Here is a 17,415-nt window from a genome sequence, read left to right on the forward strand (position 1 = left end):
CGGTTGGGACAATCCACTGTTCTTCTCCAACTTTTCCCTGCACAGCCCAGTGAGTGCGCTGAACGGAAATGGTGCAGGGCTCACTGCCCGTGCACCCTGCAGGTCCTTGATGGGGACATGCACCTCTGCAATCCCTGCAAGAATGGTTCACTCTTCTAGGTAGCTCCAGTGGCTTCCACAGAATAGCTCTCACTACGCAGGTCAGGGAACTGGTGTGGGGTTCTCTAGCTAGTGAGAGCGTGTATTCCGATTATATGCTCCAGGCCTGGGAAAAATAGCCATGGGCTGGGTTCAGAGGCCTACTGTGTGACTGTGTGAGGCGGACCTGATCTGAGACTCCACGGATCCCCTGAGCCCAATAAGCCCCTCCTCTGACTGGTGGGCCACAGGGCCGTTTTGGGTCTGCTAGCATCAGCACCAGATCCAGTGTCCCCTAGTCCCTAAAAGTCTGATGACTTCCTGCCTCCAGTGCTCAGTCGCCCTGGTTAGACACCACAGGGCCCTGGGGGGAAGGCTGGCACAAGAAATGATAGTCTCAACAGATAGTGGCATCCCAGGGTTTCTCCTCAAGGGGGCCGTGTCCCCATCTTTCAAAGGGTTTCGGATCTGGAAACTGGTTCAAGTCTGGAAGATGATTCAGGGGCCATGACTGCTTTCTAATTCAAGTTAGAGGCTCGCTCACTTGACCCAGGGCCCTTCTGTGTACACAGCCCTGGTAAGGACCAAAGGCCCTGCCTGCCCATCTGTTACTTCCCTGGGGGCACGTGACCAACCAGCCAACACCACAGGTCTCTAGGACTCACACCACTCTGACTGCTGCTTCTGCTCTGCTGTCCCTTGTGGTGACCATCCCACGTATCTTCAGTGACTGCAGGCCACCAACTGGCCCTGGAACCCTGGAGTCCATCACCCCCGCCATGGGGAGGGTCCCAGCCCAGCACCCCGGAGTCCACCACCCCTGCCACAGGGAGGGTCCTGGCCCGACCCTCTGGAGTCTATCACCCCTGCCACGGGGAGGGTCCCAGCTCAGGGGCAGCAGTGCCCACCATCCTTTCTGGCCTACGCAGAAGAGTGGCTACACAGCTCCTCAAGGATATGGGGCCTCCTCATAAACAGGGTTCTCATGGTCCTGGGCCAAGTGTGTCCCTCTGGGCCAGGCTGGGTGGGGAGCGGGTCTCACATGGTAAGTCCATACGACCGTTCCAAACCTCACCCAGCGTAGGTCACCTTCCATAATGCCTCACCCACCAGTGGACCGGTGGAGCCCTCTCCAACCCGGGGAGCAACAGTACTGAATCCAGTCCCTTGTTTTGTAGGCCCTCTGCTATAAATGATGCCCTTTCCACCACTGTCCCCCACCCTTGATACCCATTCCCATGCATGTCCTGTGGACTTCCTTCTGTCTGTGGACACTGGAACCTTCACGCAACTCTGCCACAGGGTCACATCCTCCTCAGGGTCACGCTTTGTGCCTCACCTTTTGGGATCTGCTGTGACCCGAGCCTACAATTCATCTAGGAGCAAAGGAGGGTGGTAGGGTGGGTCTCTGCAAGGCAGTTACCTCAGGGGGGCCGTTACAGACTCTTCCGACAAAGCAGGATGATGGTGGAAGGGACGTGTCTGCCGACAAAGACTCACTCGAATGGAGGGGTTCAATGCCCCCAGTTTCATCAGGACTTTCCCATATGTCCACTTTCCACTTTTCAGGATCCAGTTTCTTCTTCATCAGTATCCTAGGCTTAACAGAAGACAGCACACAAAGCTGGGGTTTCAATCTGTGCTGTGATTAATGTGCTCGCAGACGACACTCGGATCTGGTCTTTAGAAATCCCAGACCTGCTGGTTCAATATTTGCAAGTCAATCAATGTGACACACATCAATACAAGAAAGGATAAGAACCATATGATCCTCTCAATAGATGCAGAAAAAGAATCTGACAGAATACAGCATCCATTCTTGACAAAAACCCTCAACAAAGTAGGGATAGAGGGAACACACCTCAATCTTATAAAGACTATATACAAAAGACCACTGCTAATAAATATCATCCTCAATGGGGAAAACTGAGAGCTTTTACCCTATGATCAGGAACAAGACAGGAATGTCCACTTTGACCATTAGTATTTAACATAGTGCTGGAAGTCTTAGCCTCAACAATAAGACAACAAAAAGAAATAAAGTGCATCCAAATCTGTAAGGATGAAGTCAAACTTTCACTATTTGCAGATGACATGATATTCTATGTAGAAAACCCAAAAGACTCCACCAAAAAATTTCTAGAACTACTATATTAATTCAGCAAAGTCACAGGATATAAAATCAACATACAGAAATTGGTTGCATTTCTACACACCAATAATGAAGAAGCAGAAAAAGAAAACCAAGAGTCAATCCCATTTACACCTGCACCAAAACAGTAAGTAGTAATAAACCTAACTAAAGAGGTAAAAGATCCATATGTTGAAAACTATAGAAAACTTGTGAAAGAAATTGAAGAGACACAAAGAAATGGAAAGACATTCCATGTTCATGGATTGGAAGAACAAATATTGTTAAAATGTCCATACTACACAAAGCAATCTACGCGTTCAGTTCAATCCCAATCAAAATAACACCAGCATTCTTCACAGAGCTACAACAAACAATCCTAAAATTTGTATGGATCCACAAGAGACCCCGAGTAGCCAAAGCAATCTGAACAAGAAAAACAAAACTGGAGGCATCAAGATTCTGGACTTCAAGCTATATTACAAAGCTGTAATCATCAAGGCAGTGTGGTACTGGCACAAAATAGACACATAGATCAATGGAACAGAATAGAAAACCTAGAAATGAACTCACAACTATATGATCTTCGACATCTTTGTCATCTTCGACAAAGCAGGGAAGAATATTCAATGGAAAAAGGCAGTCTCTTCAGCAAATGGTGCCAGGAAAATTGTACAGCAACACTCAGAAGAATGAAACTGGACCACGTACTTACACCATACACAAAAATAAATTCAACATATAGATGAAAGACCCAAATGTGAGACAGAATATCATCAAAATCCTAGAGGAGAACATAGGCAGCAACCTCTTTGACCTCGGCCATGGCAACTTTGGCCATGGCAACTTCTTAATAGACATGTCTCCAGAGGCAAGGGAAACAAAAGCAAAAATGAACTATTGGGACCTCATCAAGATAAAACGCTTCTGGACGTGAAGGAAACAATCAGCAAAACTAAAAGGCAACTGATGGAATGGGAGAAGGTGTTTGCAAATGAAATATTAGATAAAGGGATAGTATCCAAAATATATAAAGAACTTATCAAACACAACATCCAAAAAACAAATAATCCAGTTAAGAAATGGGCAGAAGACATGACCAGACACTTTCCAAAGAAGACATCCAGATGGCCAACAGATACATGAAAAAAGGCCCAACATCACTCACTCATCATCAAGGAAATATAAATCAAAACCAGGATGAGATACCACCTCATACCTGTCAGAATGGCCAAACCAACAACTCAGGAAACAACAGATGTTGATGAGGATGTGGAGAAAGGAGAACCCTCTTGCACTGTTGGTGGGAATGCAAACTGGTACAGCCACTCTGGAAAAAGTGTGGAGGTTCCTCAAAAAACTAAAAATAGAACAACCCTGTGACGCAGCAATTGCACTAGTAGATATTTATCCAAAGGATACAAAAGTGCTGATTCGAAAGGGTACATGCACCCCAATGTTTATAGCAGCATTATCAACAACAGCCAAACTGTGGTGGAAATAGCACAAATATCCATCAGCTGATGAATGGATAAAAAAGTTCTATATACATGTATTCATACGTGTATACATAGTGGAATATTACTCAGCCATCAAAAAGAATGAAATCTTGGGGCGCCTGGGTGGCTCAGTTGATTGAGTGTCTAACTTCGGCTCAGGTCACGATCTCACAGTCCGTGGGTTCAAACCCTGCATCAGGCTCTGTGCTGACCTCTTGCTCAGAGCCTGGAGCCTGCTTCAGATTCTGTGTCTCCTCTCTCTGCCCCTCCCCTGCTCACGCTTTGTCTCACTCTGTTTCTCAAAAGTAAATAAATGTAAAAAAAAAAAAAAATTAAAAAAAAAGAGTGAAATCTTGCCATTTGCAATGACATGGGTAGAGCTAGAATGTACTATGCTAAGCGAAATGAGTCCATCAGAGAAAGACAAATACCATATGATTTCACTCATATGTGAATTAATAAATAAAACATGAACATATGGGAAGGAGGGAAGAGAAGATAGGGAAACAGACCACAGAGACTCCTAACAGTAGAGAACAAACTGAGGGTTGCTGGAGGGGAGGTGGGGCAGATGGGCATTAAGGAGGGCATTTGTTGGGATGAGCACTGAGTATTGCATGTGAGTGATGAATGACTGAATTCTACTACTGAAACCGTTATTACACTTCAGTTACCTAACTAGGATTTATATAATAATAAGGTAAGAAACCCTGGCCCTGCAACCACAGGCACTCAGGGCATCTTTCAGGGCAGAGACAGGGCATTCAGGCCACTCTGTGGCACCCTGAGCTCATTCTTTCCTTTCTGCACTTTGTCCAGTGGAGCTGGGAGCAGCCAGCAAATCTCAGTTTGACAAAAATGCTATTAGCATCAAATATGTGGTCACTCGGATCCTTGCCTCTTAAAGCATTTGACTAGGAGTGTCCTGCAGAGATATTTTGTGTATCTCTAATGCTACATGCCATGCATTAGTGCGTGGAAATGAGAGTTATTAGATTTAAATCTAATCAGATTATTAATCCCCCAAATTGTAGAACACATTCAGAAATCACCCTTCAGTCTTAGTACCAGATTCCCTATCTGTCAGGTTCTCCAGAGAGACAGAACCTGTAGGACGGACACACACACACACACACACACACACACACACACACACACACACAAATATAGAGAGAAGCAGAGAAGGAGACAGAGAAGAAGGGTGGGCAGAGGCGGGCACAGGCCAGGACAAAGAGGCACCACCATCCCTGAGGACCCCTGGAGGCACCACAGCTATTTCCACCTGGGACCGTGGTGGGACAGAGACCACCTCCAGCAGAATCAAGGACTCCACAGTGTACCTGGCCTGGCCCACCCGCGGGAAAGACCTCTGAGGGGACAATAAATCACAAAGCACAAAAATAAAAACGCAAGCAGTCAGGCCCACAGGGGTGCTCACACCAATGTCTGAAGGTGCCAACTCTTGATGGTGTGTTGGGGGCCAGCAGTCCGCCAGCCCCGGCAATGCGCTGCTGGAGAGACAGTGGGACACAGGGAGATGTGAAGGATGGGTGCAGGGGCAGTCCTTCTGGGGACTCAGGATGCCTGGTGCCCCATGGAAGCAGCACAGTGGTTGGGAGTGGAAGGGTCTGTTTCTGTGACAGTCCTTCTCTGGTTCATCCACTGAGTCTTCAGGAAGAGGAACACAACATGTAAAACAGAGCAGTAGCTCAGATATTTCGAGTTAGTCCATTGTTACCCTCATTTCCTAGTAGGAATCAAAAGCAAATAACAGGAGCTCATGGGTTGACACAGAAGAGAAGAAAGCACACTTTAGATAGCTCTTCCCAATTTCCTGTTGAAATATCGACCCAGACACAGAAAAAGGCAGAAACTGGCAACAAAATGGCAAATCAAAGGAGAAGACCACACAGATGGAGAAGTAAGCACTTGCACTATGTCTGTTTTACCCTATGACTGTAAATGGGACAATGTCCAAAGATGGCAGGAAAACCTGAACTTTGCACAGACAGCACCTGCTCCAGGATGGAGCAAGCAGCTGTGAGCAGAAAACTCAGGCATCCTCATGAGGGCTGGAGCAAACGGACTATGTACCGGCCCCCTGCCACAGCTCCTTGCATCCCTTTCTCTGCACTGGCCCCTGCATCTCTTCCTCCTTCCTCCGCACCAGATACTTACAGAATTGTAAGTAATTGTAGGTTGGTCCACTAAAAAAGGATGCTCAAGGATATGCCTGTTTGAAAAATTGTCAGAGGATGATCAGATTCTGACAATTACAAGGTGTGTGTGGTTTTATCCCCACACCAAGCCATTCACTCAGCTCTGGTCCCGTCCACATGGACTCCACTCTGGCCCTGTCCACATGGAGTCAGCATCAGACCTCACAGGCTCAGCCCCACAAGACCACCGCCACTTCAGGCACCAACCCCAAGTCCAGACATCACCTGTGCTCTGACCCACAGGTGACAGATCACAAGTTCCCATGGCCCCTCCTCAGGTCTGATGAATGTGCTGGAGGGGCTCAGAGAACTCAGGGAAATGTTTCACTTGCTAGGTTAGTGGTTTATTACAAAAGGATATGACTCAGGGATAGCCTGATGGAAGAGATGCCCAGGGTGAGGCACTGGGGAAGGGGCGGGAAGCTTCCATGCCTCTCTAGGCACGTCACTCTACCTACGTCTCCACGTGCTCCCCAGCCTGGAAGCCCCCCCACAACCCCAAGACCGTCCCTCTGAGTTTTCACTAGGGCTTCATTGTATAGACATAATCGGTAATTGATTCCATCTCCCCTCCCCAGAAGTCAGGGGCAGGACTGAAGCCACCAACCTCTGGTCCCACGGTGGGGTCCGCAGGCCACCAGCCGCCATCCCTAGGGGCTTTCCAAAGTCACCGCAACAACATGAACTCGGACTTGTTATGAACACCGTGACACCTTCATTGCCGTCTTCAGTTGGGAAACCCAAGGGCTTTAGGAGCTCTGAGCCAGGAACAGTTACAAGGGCCGAGTCCATATTTATTATAAATCACACTATCAGAGATGACAAATCGAATACACATATTTTCCCCAAGGACAACGAGAAGACACAGCAGCAACAACATTTTGGAACCTAGAAACCAGACAGACTTTGTGAATCCAGGAAAGTAAGGGAAAAGGCAGTGGTGGCAAAGCTGGGACACGACCCAGTCTGTGGTGAAGAACCTACACGTGGAGACAGAGGGTACCAGGGACCTTGACAACAGGCGTGTTTGTGAAGCTGGGCCTTACCTCACCCCACAAGCAGAAGGTCCAAGCCGTGTGTCAGGAGGGAGCTGGCGACAGGGAGCCTGGCCAGCTCGCATGTGGTTCAGCTGAAGGGCGGGAGGTGAGCTGGGAGCAGGGGAGGGGAGCAAACTCCTCTCCTGAGCTGGGACACACACCCAAGTCCTTTCCGCACATGGCTCTCCAGAAAACCCCAAGACACAGAGGTCAGCGTGCCCATGAAGCAACAGGCTGCTATTCAGAAGGAACGTTTGGAGATTAATAAATAACTAGGAGAAATTAAAAACATCACAGAGATGGAAGGGTAGGAGGAAGACACACTTCAAGAAACAGAAAGTAAAACAAAAAGATAAGACACAGAATGAGATCAGAGGCCAGACAACCAGACAACAGGAATCTGAAAGGAACACACTTTAGAACTGAGGGGGAACCAGACCTCATGGACCAACCAGAGAGCTCCCTGGGGACTCCCCACAAAAGCACCGATGGATGTGCGTCAAGGACTGTGGCCAGGCGCGCCAGGCGGTTGCTTTGCCCTTCCCAGGGGCCCAGTGTGCCCTCCCCCTGCCCTGCTCGGGTGCTCTCTGTACTTTGTCCTCCACTACTGATAAACGGTATTCTGCTGTACACATCTACTTGCAACTTGTTTTTTTTTTTTTTTTTCCAGTTTACTTATTTTGAGAAACAGAGACAGAGCATGAGCTGGGGATGGGCAGAGAGAGAGGGAGGGAGAGAATCCTAAGCAGGCTCGGTGCTGTCAGCACAGAGCCCGACATGGGGCTAGAACTCACAAACCACGAGATCATGACCTGAGCCAAAACCAAGAGCTGGTCGCTTAACACACTGAGCCCCCTAGGTGCCCCCACAAGCACTCCTCTGAAGGTAAGATTTGGGGCTCTGTTCCCTGCAGCTCGAGCACACGCCTCCCACACCACGCAGGCAGTCAGGAGTGTCCCAGGACAGCAACAGGTGGTGCCTGCAGAGTGGGGTCACTCAAGTCAAGGGTCCCCACAAGCAGCAGCCACGCAGGCCTGGACTCAGGGCCCAGCACTAGGCCATCTGGTCATGAGTTCCCCGACAGCCATCAGGGACACAAGGAGAGGCTGTTCCCAGCAGACGCTAAAATCTCCTTCGTCCTGCACTCATCTTAGAGTCAGCACAGTGTAGAGCATCGTCTCTGAGACCTTCTGGAGCCAGTGTGTTCACAGCAGCACCTGGCAGCACTCAGCTCTGTGCTCACGGACGTGTGAGGGGCACCCAGAGGCCCCAGGACACAGTATGACCTGCAGGCAACTGCAGAAGCAGGCGGGCGGCAGGACTGTGCGGGAAAGAGAGGAGCAAAACCCCAAACAAGGCTACCCTCTCACTAAGCATGTCTGCTTTACAAAAACTATTTTTCATTCACAGAGCTGTTTGTTACCAGGTTGTGGGTTTATTACTGCACTTTTTGAACAAACAAGTGATTTTTTGAATCTTAGTTCATAAAAAACAGATTAATATTGGCACATATGACCCACGTGGGGTCCTTGATGTGAAACAGAGGGGGGTCCTGCGATGGAAGGCTTGGGAGCAGCTGGAGCGCCTCAGTGCAGCCTCAGGCTTGCTGCTACGTGGCTGTGCACAACAGATGTGCCGGTGGACCGCATGTGACCTCCACGAGTCACCCGGCCGCATGGCCTGTTCCCTCACAGGCGCCTGAATGAGGTGGTCTTCCTGAGACACTGGAAACACAGAGCCCTCCCCCCACAAATGTGCCACTGTAGCCCACCTGGCGGGGTGACTCATATGTACGACACAGGGAATGGCGGGGAAGACACACAGGGCAGGGCTACGTGGCTCTGTCTACCTGTCAGCCACGTCCAGGTCGGATTCCATCTTGTCCAGGCCCCTGGTGATGCTGTCCAGCTGCTCGCCCTGATGGTGGAGGACTCTGGCCGTGTCCTCCAGGCGCTTCTGGGAACAGGCCATGAGGCCAGTCAGCTCCTTCCCCTTGGTTGCAGGAAGCGGTGCTTCCGGCTGGGAGAGCAGCAGCTCTCTCCAGAAATGCTCGATGACACTGAATGCGGCATTGCGACTGGGCTGCAGGGAGCTGAACCAGTGCTTGCGGTTGTCCTTCTCCAGGACGGTGATGGAGCTGAAGACGAAGTGAGAAGCCTCCTTCTTGATCGCAGTGATGCCAGACAGCAGGAAACTCACCAGCGTCTCCTGGGCCTCATCAGCCGCAAACTTCAGGGAGCAGGAGGTTAAGGAAAGCTTTCCAGGGACCCATCGCTTGTCCAGCTCTAAGTAGTAGGAGCACGGCCAGGTGTGCACGCAGACCTCTCTGTTCATCTGGCTCCCGGTGGGTCTGCTCCACGGCCTCAGCCACTCTGCCTGTGCAGGAGAGGGATAAATCAGTGGGTGGGGCAGGCTACAGCACATCATCACACCTGGACCAGAGACACCACCGGCAGGGGTGGAGAGGGGGCGGCCAGGCTCTGAGCACAGCCGTCTCCCTCCACCCGGAGTGAGCAAGATGCAGGCCCGCCCCACCAGAAGCAGGGTCCATGGCTGGACCTGACTGAAGGGCAGAAACCCCTGGAAACGGCCACCCCAGGATCCCTCATGCATACACTGTTTTGGCTGTGATGACCCCCACCTCCCCCACACATTCCTGACAAGTTCCTGTACTAACATTCTCCACTGGAAATGTGCAGAAACTGACTTAATACCATAAAAGAAAAAATCCCACAGAAAAACTTTTCCCTTCTTGTAAGGCCCGCTAACTTCACAAAGCTCCACGTAATTGACAGGCTATGCATACAAACGTACACGTACAGTTTCATACAGTTACAAGCAGCAGGGGCGCACTGTTCACACCTACAGTTTGCATTTGCTAACGAAGGGCGGAAAGTCACAAACAGCAGATGTGAACAACCCCTGAAGGACACGCAGTCCGCCCCTCACTGAACAGATAAGGCACCGAAGCCGGGACAGGAAGAGGACCTTATGCAAGCTCAGGCCACAAGCACGTGATGCTGACTTGGCCAGAGTTGGGCTTGGGAATGCCTCGTCCAGCTCACTTCTGGGCAAGGGTCCCCCGTACCATGGGCTTCTGCTGCTACCCTCTGTCTTCACCCCTCGCAGTCACAACATGGCCTTCCCTGTGAAATAGGGAGAACAAATAACTAATGTCATCTCTTAACAACACACAGGGAGTCCCTGCATCCCGGCCACGGGCCACAGGCCCTGAGGAAACAACACTGGCTTCGGCCTGGGCCCGTGGAGCTCAGTCCACTGGACCCCTGTGAACATCTTCACTGAGTTGTACCTTAAAGACCCAGACTAGAGCAGAACGGCTGGACAAGACAACAAAGCCAAGTGTACTGCACGGAGCTGCCCACTTACAGAGAAACACAGTGAGCGGAGAGTTGGCAATGCTCCACCAAATACAAACTGAGCTAACGCAGACTAAACTCCACAGCTCACAGGTGAAGGTGTGGTGACATATGGGAAGGAAGTCTTATCGGAGGATGGCACGGCAGGACAGCCACCGGTTCCTGTGACGGCCAGCTCTTGGGGCAAGGACAGCATTGTGCTCCTAACCCAACTTAGGGAACACTCTGGGGCTGAATGTGTCTGTCCAGCTCACCCTGCTGCTCACAGTTCTGTGGGTAGCAGCCTTCATTGAACACCGTCAGACACAGATGGCAGATGTGGTCCTGGCCTAGTTAACCAGTGTGTCGGATAGGGGACTCAGGAAAGTCCATCGAAGCTGAGATGGTACAGAAACCAGGGGCAGGCACTTCCAGGATGTAATTCTCTGCATCTCATGCCAGCTTTTGTCCCAGGCGCTTCTTCTCATAGTGGTGCAGGGTTGTCCCTCCTGATTGAGACACCATCTGCTGCCTCCTGGCCAGGATTACAGAACACTGTCCCCTTGGAGGCCTGCTCACAGCTCCCTGGGAGGCCCATCTCCTTGGCCACATGGTGAGTGCCAGACCAGGGGAGCCTCAGCACTACAGGTGCACCTGACAAACGCCAACCTCATAGTGCGAGGGACCCAGGTATCCACGGTCCCAACCTTCTGCACAGACAACTGAGTCATGCTCCCGAGGGGCATGACCTGTGAGCGTTCCCAGCAGCCCTGCAGCCATGCTGGGATGGTGCGCAAGGTCACCATCTGCAGCAGACACAGCCGGACAGTGGGAACTGGAAAACAAGCATCTCTTCCCCAGACTTCTGTCCCCACCAAGAGGGCACTCCCCTGACACTGACCCAAACACAAAACAGACTACAAAGCGCTGGTGGTGGCCTGGAGCTCTGGCAGGACAGGAAAGTCAGGTGCACACACCTGTGAAGTCCTCTGCAGGTGACCTGCTAGTGCCCTTCCTCCACGAGGCCCCTGCTGTCATCCGGAACATGGATGGCAGGCAAGCCTCTACTCTCAGAACCAGGGACGACTAACATGATTTTGGGATTTTGAGACCAAGACTAAGGTTGGAGGCCAGGCACCTCAGCCCTGCCATGGAGCCTGTCACTGTACTGGTCAGCACCTGGGGCCAGCCTGACCCTAGTCCTCCAGCAGCCAGGAGCCCCCCCAAATCGGCCCCTAGTCTCCACAGTGTGCAACCCACAGGGAGTCCCTGTCCATACATAGACACCGTGTGAGCCCCGCTGGAAATCCCTGACCACGGCTGACGGCCCAGGAGACACCCCACGAGCACCGCATGAGCCCCACTGTAAATCCCCGACCACAGCTGCTGGCCCAGGAGTCACTCCACGAGCACCGCGTGAGCCCACGCACGCCTTCTGTAAACAGTGACTGAGGCCGGTACTGCATCGTCAGGAGCTTGCTCTACGAGCTTCATGGCTCCTGCTGGGCCTGTTCATCTGCCAGTAAAATAAGTGAAGACCCCAGGACAATTCCACCTCTCAGATATGCTAGAATTCACTCAGGGAAGAGCAAGGGAAGAGGAAAGAACAGTCCAGAGGAGGAGAAACCTCACTGCCTATTGGGAGCAGCACTCAGGGTGGATGATTCTGAGGATGATTCCAAGGACGCAGCAAAAGGAGAAACCCGCAGCCGGCACCCCTCCTTCCTCATGTTCCCATGGTTCTTCCCCGGCAGACAGAGTGGACAGGGAAGATGTGGAGGACCCAAGTGAGAACAGCACTCCCACACCGGCCCTCACTAGTCTGTGCGAAGCAGTGCCCTTGAGAGGCCAGGCCTCCCTCTCCTGCCCTTGATCCCAACCCTATGCAGCAACACCAGCCTCCTTGCCTTCTGACCAAAGGCCAGACAGTAAATACCCTGGACTCCGTGGGCACTGGTCACTGTCACAAGCACCCCGCTCTGCCGATGGAAGCAGCCAAGACACCACAGCAACAGAGGGGCATGGCTGTCCTCGTGGACAAAATAGGTGGCTGCCAAGCTTGGCCAGTGGGCCATAGTGGGCCCACCCTGACCACAGCACTGACCATAGCACTGCCCATAGCTCCGACCAGAGCACTGCCCACAGCTCTGAGGAGCTTGTGAATGATCCTACATGCTGACAGGCTCAGTCTACCCACCACAGAAGGCAAACATCACAAGGAGGGTGCCTTGGGCACAATGCTGGCACACCTCGGCCCTTGGTAAATGCCTGCTGAGCGAACTACAAATCACCTCATGTGGCAACATTGACCGCATCCACCATGGATGACTTTCTTCCTTCCAGGTCCTGACCTGGGTCTCTGATCTGTGCTAAGCTCCTGGAGTCCTTATTGCGTCTGGAACCCACGGGACCTGTGCTGACCTGGGAAAGCAGCAGAACTGGGGATGCTCGTGGGGAGAGATGAGTGGGCACGTGGGTGCAGCGTGCGACGCTCGGCACTTTATGAGACGCGCTATTGTGCATGGATAACTCCCAGGGCTTACATCAGACCTGTGCCCTGGACTGACACTCAGTATCAAGTAAACACCCTATTTTTAGTTAGTTTCCAAAGTAACAGGACCAGCGACATTTTACACAAGTTCCAAGGACTCTTGGGCACAAGCAGGTCTGGAGTCAGAACAGTGGGAGCAGTGTCTCTGGGCGCCGGCAGCCGCCTTTTCCATTACCTTTACCTCCTGCTCCTTAGAGGCTCGTGCTTTCAACCCAGAGGTTCACATGTGCTGTTTGGGGGTGTCCCGCTGCAACAACGTGGTCTATTCACAGGGCGTGTACCATCCCTCTAATGCTGCAGACAGAGAATGAGGATTTGTCCTCATTCCCACGACATTTCCCACCAAGTGCTAACTTTTAAACTCCCCCTGCAGCCCTCCTCTCTGGCTGTGCACAGTACATCACTGGGCTGCGTTCAGGCTGGGAGCAGTGCCCTGCCCCAGGCCCAGGAATGTGCTCTTCCCACAGTTCCCCAGTGATGCCAGGCCTGCCATCTGGGGGCCTTTGAGGGGCACAGCCCATGTTCTGGCCCCAGCCCTGCTCTAACGCCTGCTGCCACAGCCCCACTGACCACACCAGAGGGCCACCACATGGACTACAGGTAATAGCACAAAACTCCTACCCTGACTTACAGGCTCAGTTGTGCAATCAGACCTGGGGAGCGTGTGGACCTGCTAGGCCAAAGCCTCCTCTTTCTTAGGAACTTAGTTGCAACCTCAGAGCTTCAGCCGCAAACTTAAAGCCGTATTTCCTAAATCTTCAAACAATCACAAACACTCTGTTTCCCACACTATCCCCAACTGCCTCCCAAGGTCTGCAGCCACAAGTGAAATCCAGTAATTAAGGACCATGGAGCCAACAGATGGCAAGATTTTAACAGTACACAGTCAAATTTTTGCAAAAGGGTAATGACAGCATAAGCTTACACATGTAACTTTTCATACGTATGAAACAGACTGTGGGTGTGTGTGTGTGTGTGTATGTGTGTGTGTGTGCGCGCGCGTGTGCATACAAGGAGAGGAAGAAAGAATTAAAGAACAAATGCATACCTGCAAGGATAGCTCTATATCAAAAAGTTTTTTAAGCCTTATCTGGATAGGATCATAAGTGATTTTTTTTTCTTATTTTGAGAGAGAGAATGCACACAAGCAGGGCAGGGGGGCAGAGAGAGAGGGAGAGAATTCCAAGCAGGCTCCACACTGTCAGCACAGAGCCCAACACCAGGCTCAAGCCTACAAACCCTGAGATCATGACGTGAGCTGAAAGCAATACTCAGATGCTCAACCGACTGAGCTGCCCAGGCACCCCATGGGTGATTCTTTTCCCCCACATGAATGGCCCCAGGTGTCCTTGCTGATGGCCACATGCTGACCTCAGGGCACAATGAAGCCGAGTGGGAAGCCAGCACCACACACACAGAAGCACACGGCTCTTCACACTGCTCTACTCGCCACAAACACTGTCTACCACCTACCCCACCTCCTCGGTGTTCTCAGCTCCCACCGTAGATCCCACTTCTACCCGGAACTCAGACTCACCCCAGCTCATTCTCCTCCTGCCCCCCTCCTCTTCCTTTCCCCACTTCTGGTCCTCCCTGTTCTCCTTCTGGGTAAGCTTCATGCCACTTGGGAAGAATCCCCCTCAAGCCCTCCTCCAAAGCTCAGAGTCCCAACATACCCAGAAGCTCCGTATCCCACCTGTAAAGGTAAGCAGGGTGGCATCTTCCTCATTTAATAAAAGAGAGACACCTGTCCCTCCTCTTTACACAGAGAGTCTCCTTCCTGCAGGAATGAGACAAACCCAGCGTCCAGATTTTACAAGGCAGTCACCAGCTGCCAACTCAGAGCTGTAAACACACACCTGCAGAACAGAATCAGAAACTTCTCACCAGGTTCAAAAGACCAAGGAGGTGCATCTGCTTTTCCCTCAAGGAGATGAGAGCTCTAATTGTCCTTTCTTCTGCTTTTACTGTGTGTGACACGCGTTCTGCCCAACTCTATACTCTCTTGCAGACTCTCTATGTACATGTAATCTGCCAACTTCACGTAGTAACAAACCTACAATCTTTCTTTCCATGTTGATGTGGGTAGGTTTGTGTTCACAGAACATTTCTTTCTCCAATATGCTAAGGCCCTGACTTGTCACTCCTTCCCACGTCCCCACTCAGAGGATCCTCCATCTCAGACCTACTGGTGTGTGCAGCCTCAAATCCTCACTCTTGATCCCCCACACTTCCATTTCAGGCACCTTATTCCCCCATCATGCCCTCTCGGCCCTCACCATCCCAATGGGTCCCAGGATTCCCTCCTGGCCCCCAGCATCCTGTCCAGGCCCCCATCACCCCCCGGGCCTCCGGTATCCCCTCCAGGTCATTACTCCCTGGGCTCCCAGCATCCCATCCAGGACTCCATCACCCCCTGGGCTCCCAGCATCCCCTCCAGGCCATTACCCCCTGGGCCCCCAGCATCCCATCCAGGATTCCATCACCCCCTGGACCCCCAGCATCCCTTCCAGGCCTCCATCACCCCCTGGTCCCCCATCACCCCCTGGGCTCCTAGCATCCCAACCAGGCCTCCATCACCCCCTGGGCCCCCAGTATCCCATCTAGGCCTCCATCATCCCCTGGGCCTGATCAACCCCTGGGCTCCCAGTATCCCATCCAGGCCTCCATCACCCCCTGGGCCCGATCAACCCCTGGGCTCCCAGTATCCCATCCAGGCCTCCATTACCCCCTGGGCCCCAGCATCCCATCCAGGCCTCCATCACCCCTTGGGCCTCCAGCATCCCGTCTAGGTCCTCACTCTCTGGGCCCCCAGCATCCCATCCAGGTCCCCATCACCCCCTGGGCCCCCAGCATCCCATCCACGCCTCCATCACCCCTTGGGCCTCCAGCATCCCGTCCAGGTCCCCATCACTCCCTGGGCCCCAGCATCCTGTCCAGGCCCCCATCACCCCCTGGGCCCCCAGCATCCCATCCAGGCCTCCATCACCCCTTGGGCCTCCAGCATCCCGTCCAGGTCCTCACCGTCTGGGCCCCCAGCATCTCACCCAGGTCCCCATCACCCCCTGGGCCTCACATCCCCTCCAGGCCATTAGCCTCCTGGGCCCCAGCATTCTATCCAGGTCCCCATCACCCCCTGAGCCCCAGCATCCCCTCCAGGCCCCCAGCATCCCACCCAGGTCCCCATCACCCCCTGGGCCCCAGCATCCCACCCAGGTCCCCATCACCCCCTGGGCCCTACATCTCCTCCAGGCCATTACCTCCTGGGCTCCCAACAACCTATCCAGGTCCCCATCACCCCCTGAGCCCCAGCATCCCCTACAGGCCCCCATCACCCTTGGACCCCGCATTCTCACCAGGCCATGACCTCCTGGGCCCCCAGCAACCTATCCAGGTCCCCATCACCCCCTGAGCCCCCAGCATCTCCTCCAGGCCATTACCCCCCTGGGCCCCCAGCATCCCCTCCAGGCCATCACCCCCTGGGCCCCACATCCCCTCCAGGCCATTATCTCCTGGGCCCCCAACAACCTATCCAGGTTCCCATCACCCCCTGAGCCCCAGCATCCCCTACAGGTCCCCATCACCCCCTGAGCCCCCAGCATCCCCTCCAGGCCATTACCCCCTGGGCCCCCAGCATCCCCTACAGGTCCCCATCACTCCCTAGGCCCTGCATCTCCTCCAGGTCATTACACCCTGGACCCCGAGAATCCTGTCCAGGTCCCCATCATCCCCTCCAGGTTCCCAGCATCCCCTTCAGGTCCCTATTATCCCCCCGGGGCCCCCAACGTCCCCTCCTGGTCTCCATCACTCCCTGGGCTACTGCATCCCTTCTAGGTACCCAGCATCCCCTCCCGGTCCCCCAGCATCCCTTCCAGGTACCCAGCATCCCATCCAGGGCCCATCAACCCCCTGGGCTCCCAGCATCCCCTCCAGGTCCTCACCCTCTGGGCCCCCAGCATCCCTTCCACGTCCCCCAGAATCCCTTCCAGGTCCCCCAACATCCCCTCCAGGTTCCCAGCATCCCCTCCAGGTCCCTATCACCCTCGGAACCCCAGCATCCCCTCGAGGTGCCCAGCGTCCCCTCCTGGTCCCCATCACTCCCTGGGCCCCAAGCGTTCCCCAGGGCCCCACCTCTGACCCCCATGCCCCTTCGTCAGCCCAGTGCACGCCCCACCATCTCCCCTGGTCAGTGGCGCGCTGGGAAGAGGAGGGGTTCTCACCGCGACAGCAGTGGAAGGCGGGACTGTGCCGCGGGAGTTGTGGGCGGGCTCCGGCAGAGGCCCAGCCGCACAGTGCGGGCGCCGCTTACCTGTGTCACCCGGGAGGCCCTCAGACCGCGAGACTCGGGTCTGGCGCGGCTTGACAATCTCAGACGCGGGAGGGACCAGATGCTTCAGAGGTGCCGCGGGAGGGACCAGATGCTTCAGAGGTGCTAAGGGACGCCCCCGCGCCTGCGCAGAATGAGGCCCGCAGGCTGCTAC

The 17,415-nt window shown here is 53.4% G+C and overlaps 1 protein-coding gene across 3 annotated transcripts in view; it reads right to left on the minus strand.

Moving 5' to 3' along the window:
* SNAP47 (synaptosome associated protein 47) overlaps positions 1-17,354 on the minus strand; it is a 51,445-nt gene extending 34,091 nt beyond the window's left edge. For 2 of the 3 annotated variants that reach the window (XR_008297001.1, XM_053218904.1), the window contains exon 1: positions 8,874-9,400. Coding sequence is in view for 2 of the 3 variants with exons in the window: in XM_053218904.1 (XP_053074879.1) it covers positions 8,874-9,358 (485 nt within the window). In the remaining variant the exon portion in view is untranslated. Of the gene's footprint in view, positions 1-8,873; positions 9,401-17,243 lie in introns of those variants that run through there. The other variant, XM_027050668.2, reaches the window with a different exon arrangement.
* Positions 17,355-17,415: the final 61 nt, after the last annotated feature.

Source organism: Acinonyx jubatus, chromosome A1 (assembly GCF_027475565.1).
Source record: "Acinonyx jubatus isolate Ajub_Pintada_27869175 chromosome A1, VMU_Ajub_asm_v1.0, whole genome shotgun sequence".
In the NCBI taxonomy this organism is placed as follows: Eukaryota; Metazoa; Chordata; class Mammalia; order Carnivora; family Felidae; genus Acinonyx; species Acinonyx jubatus.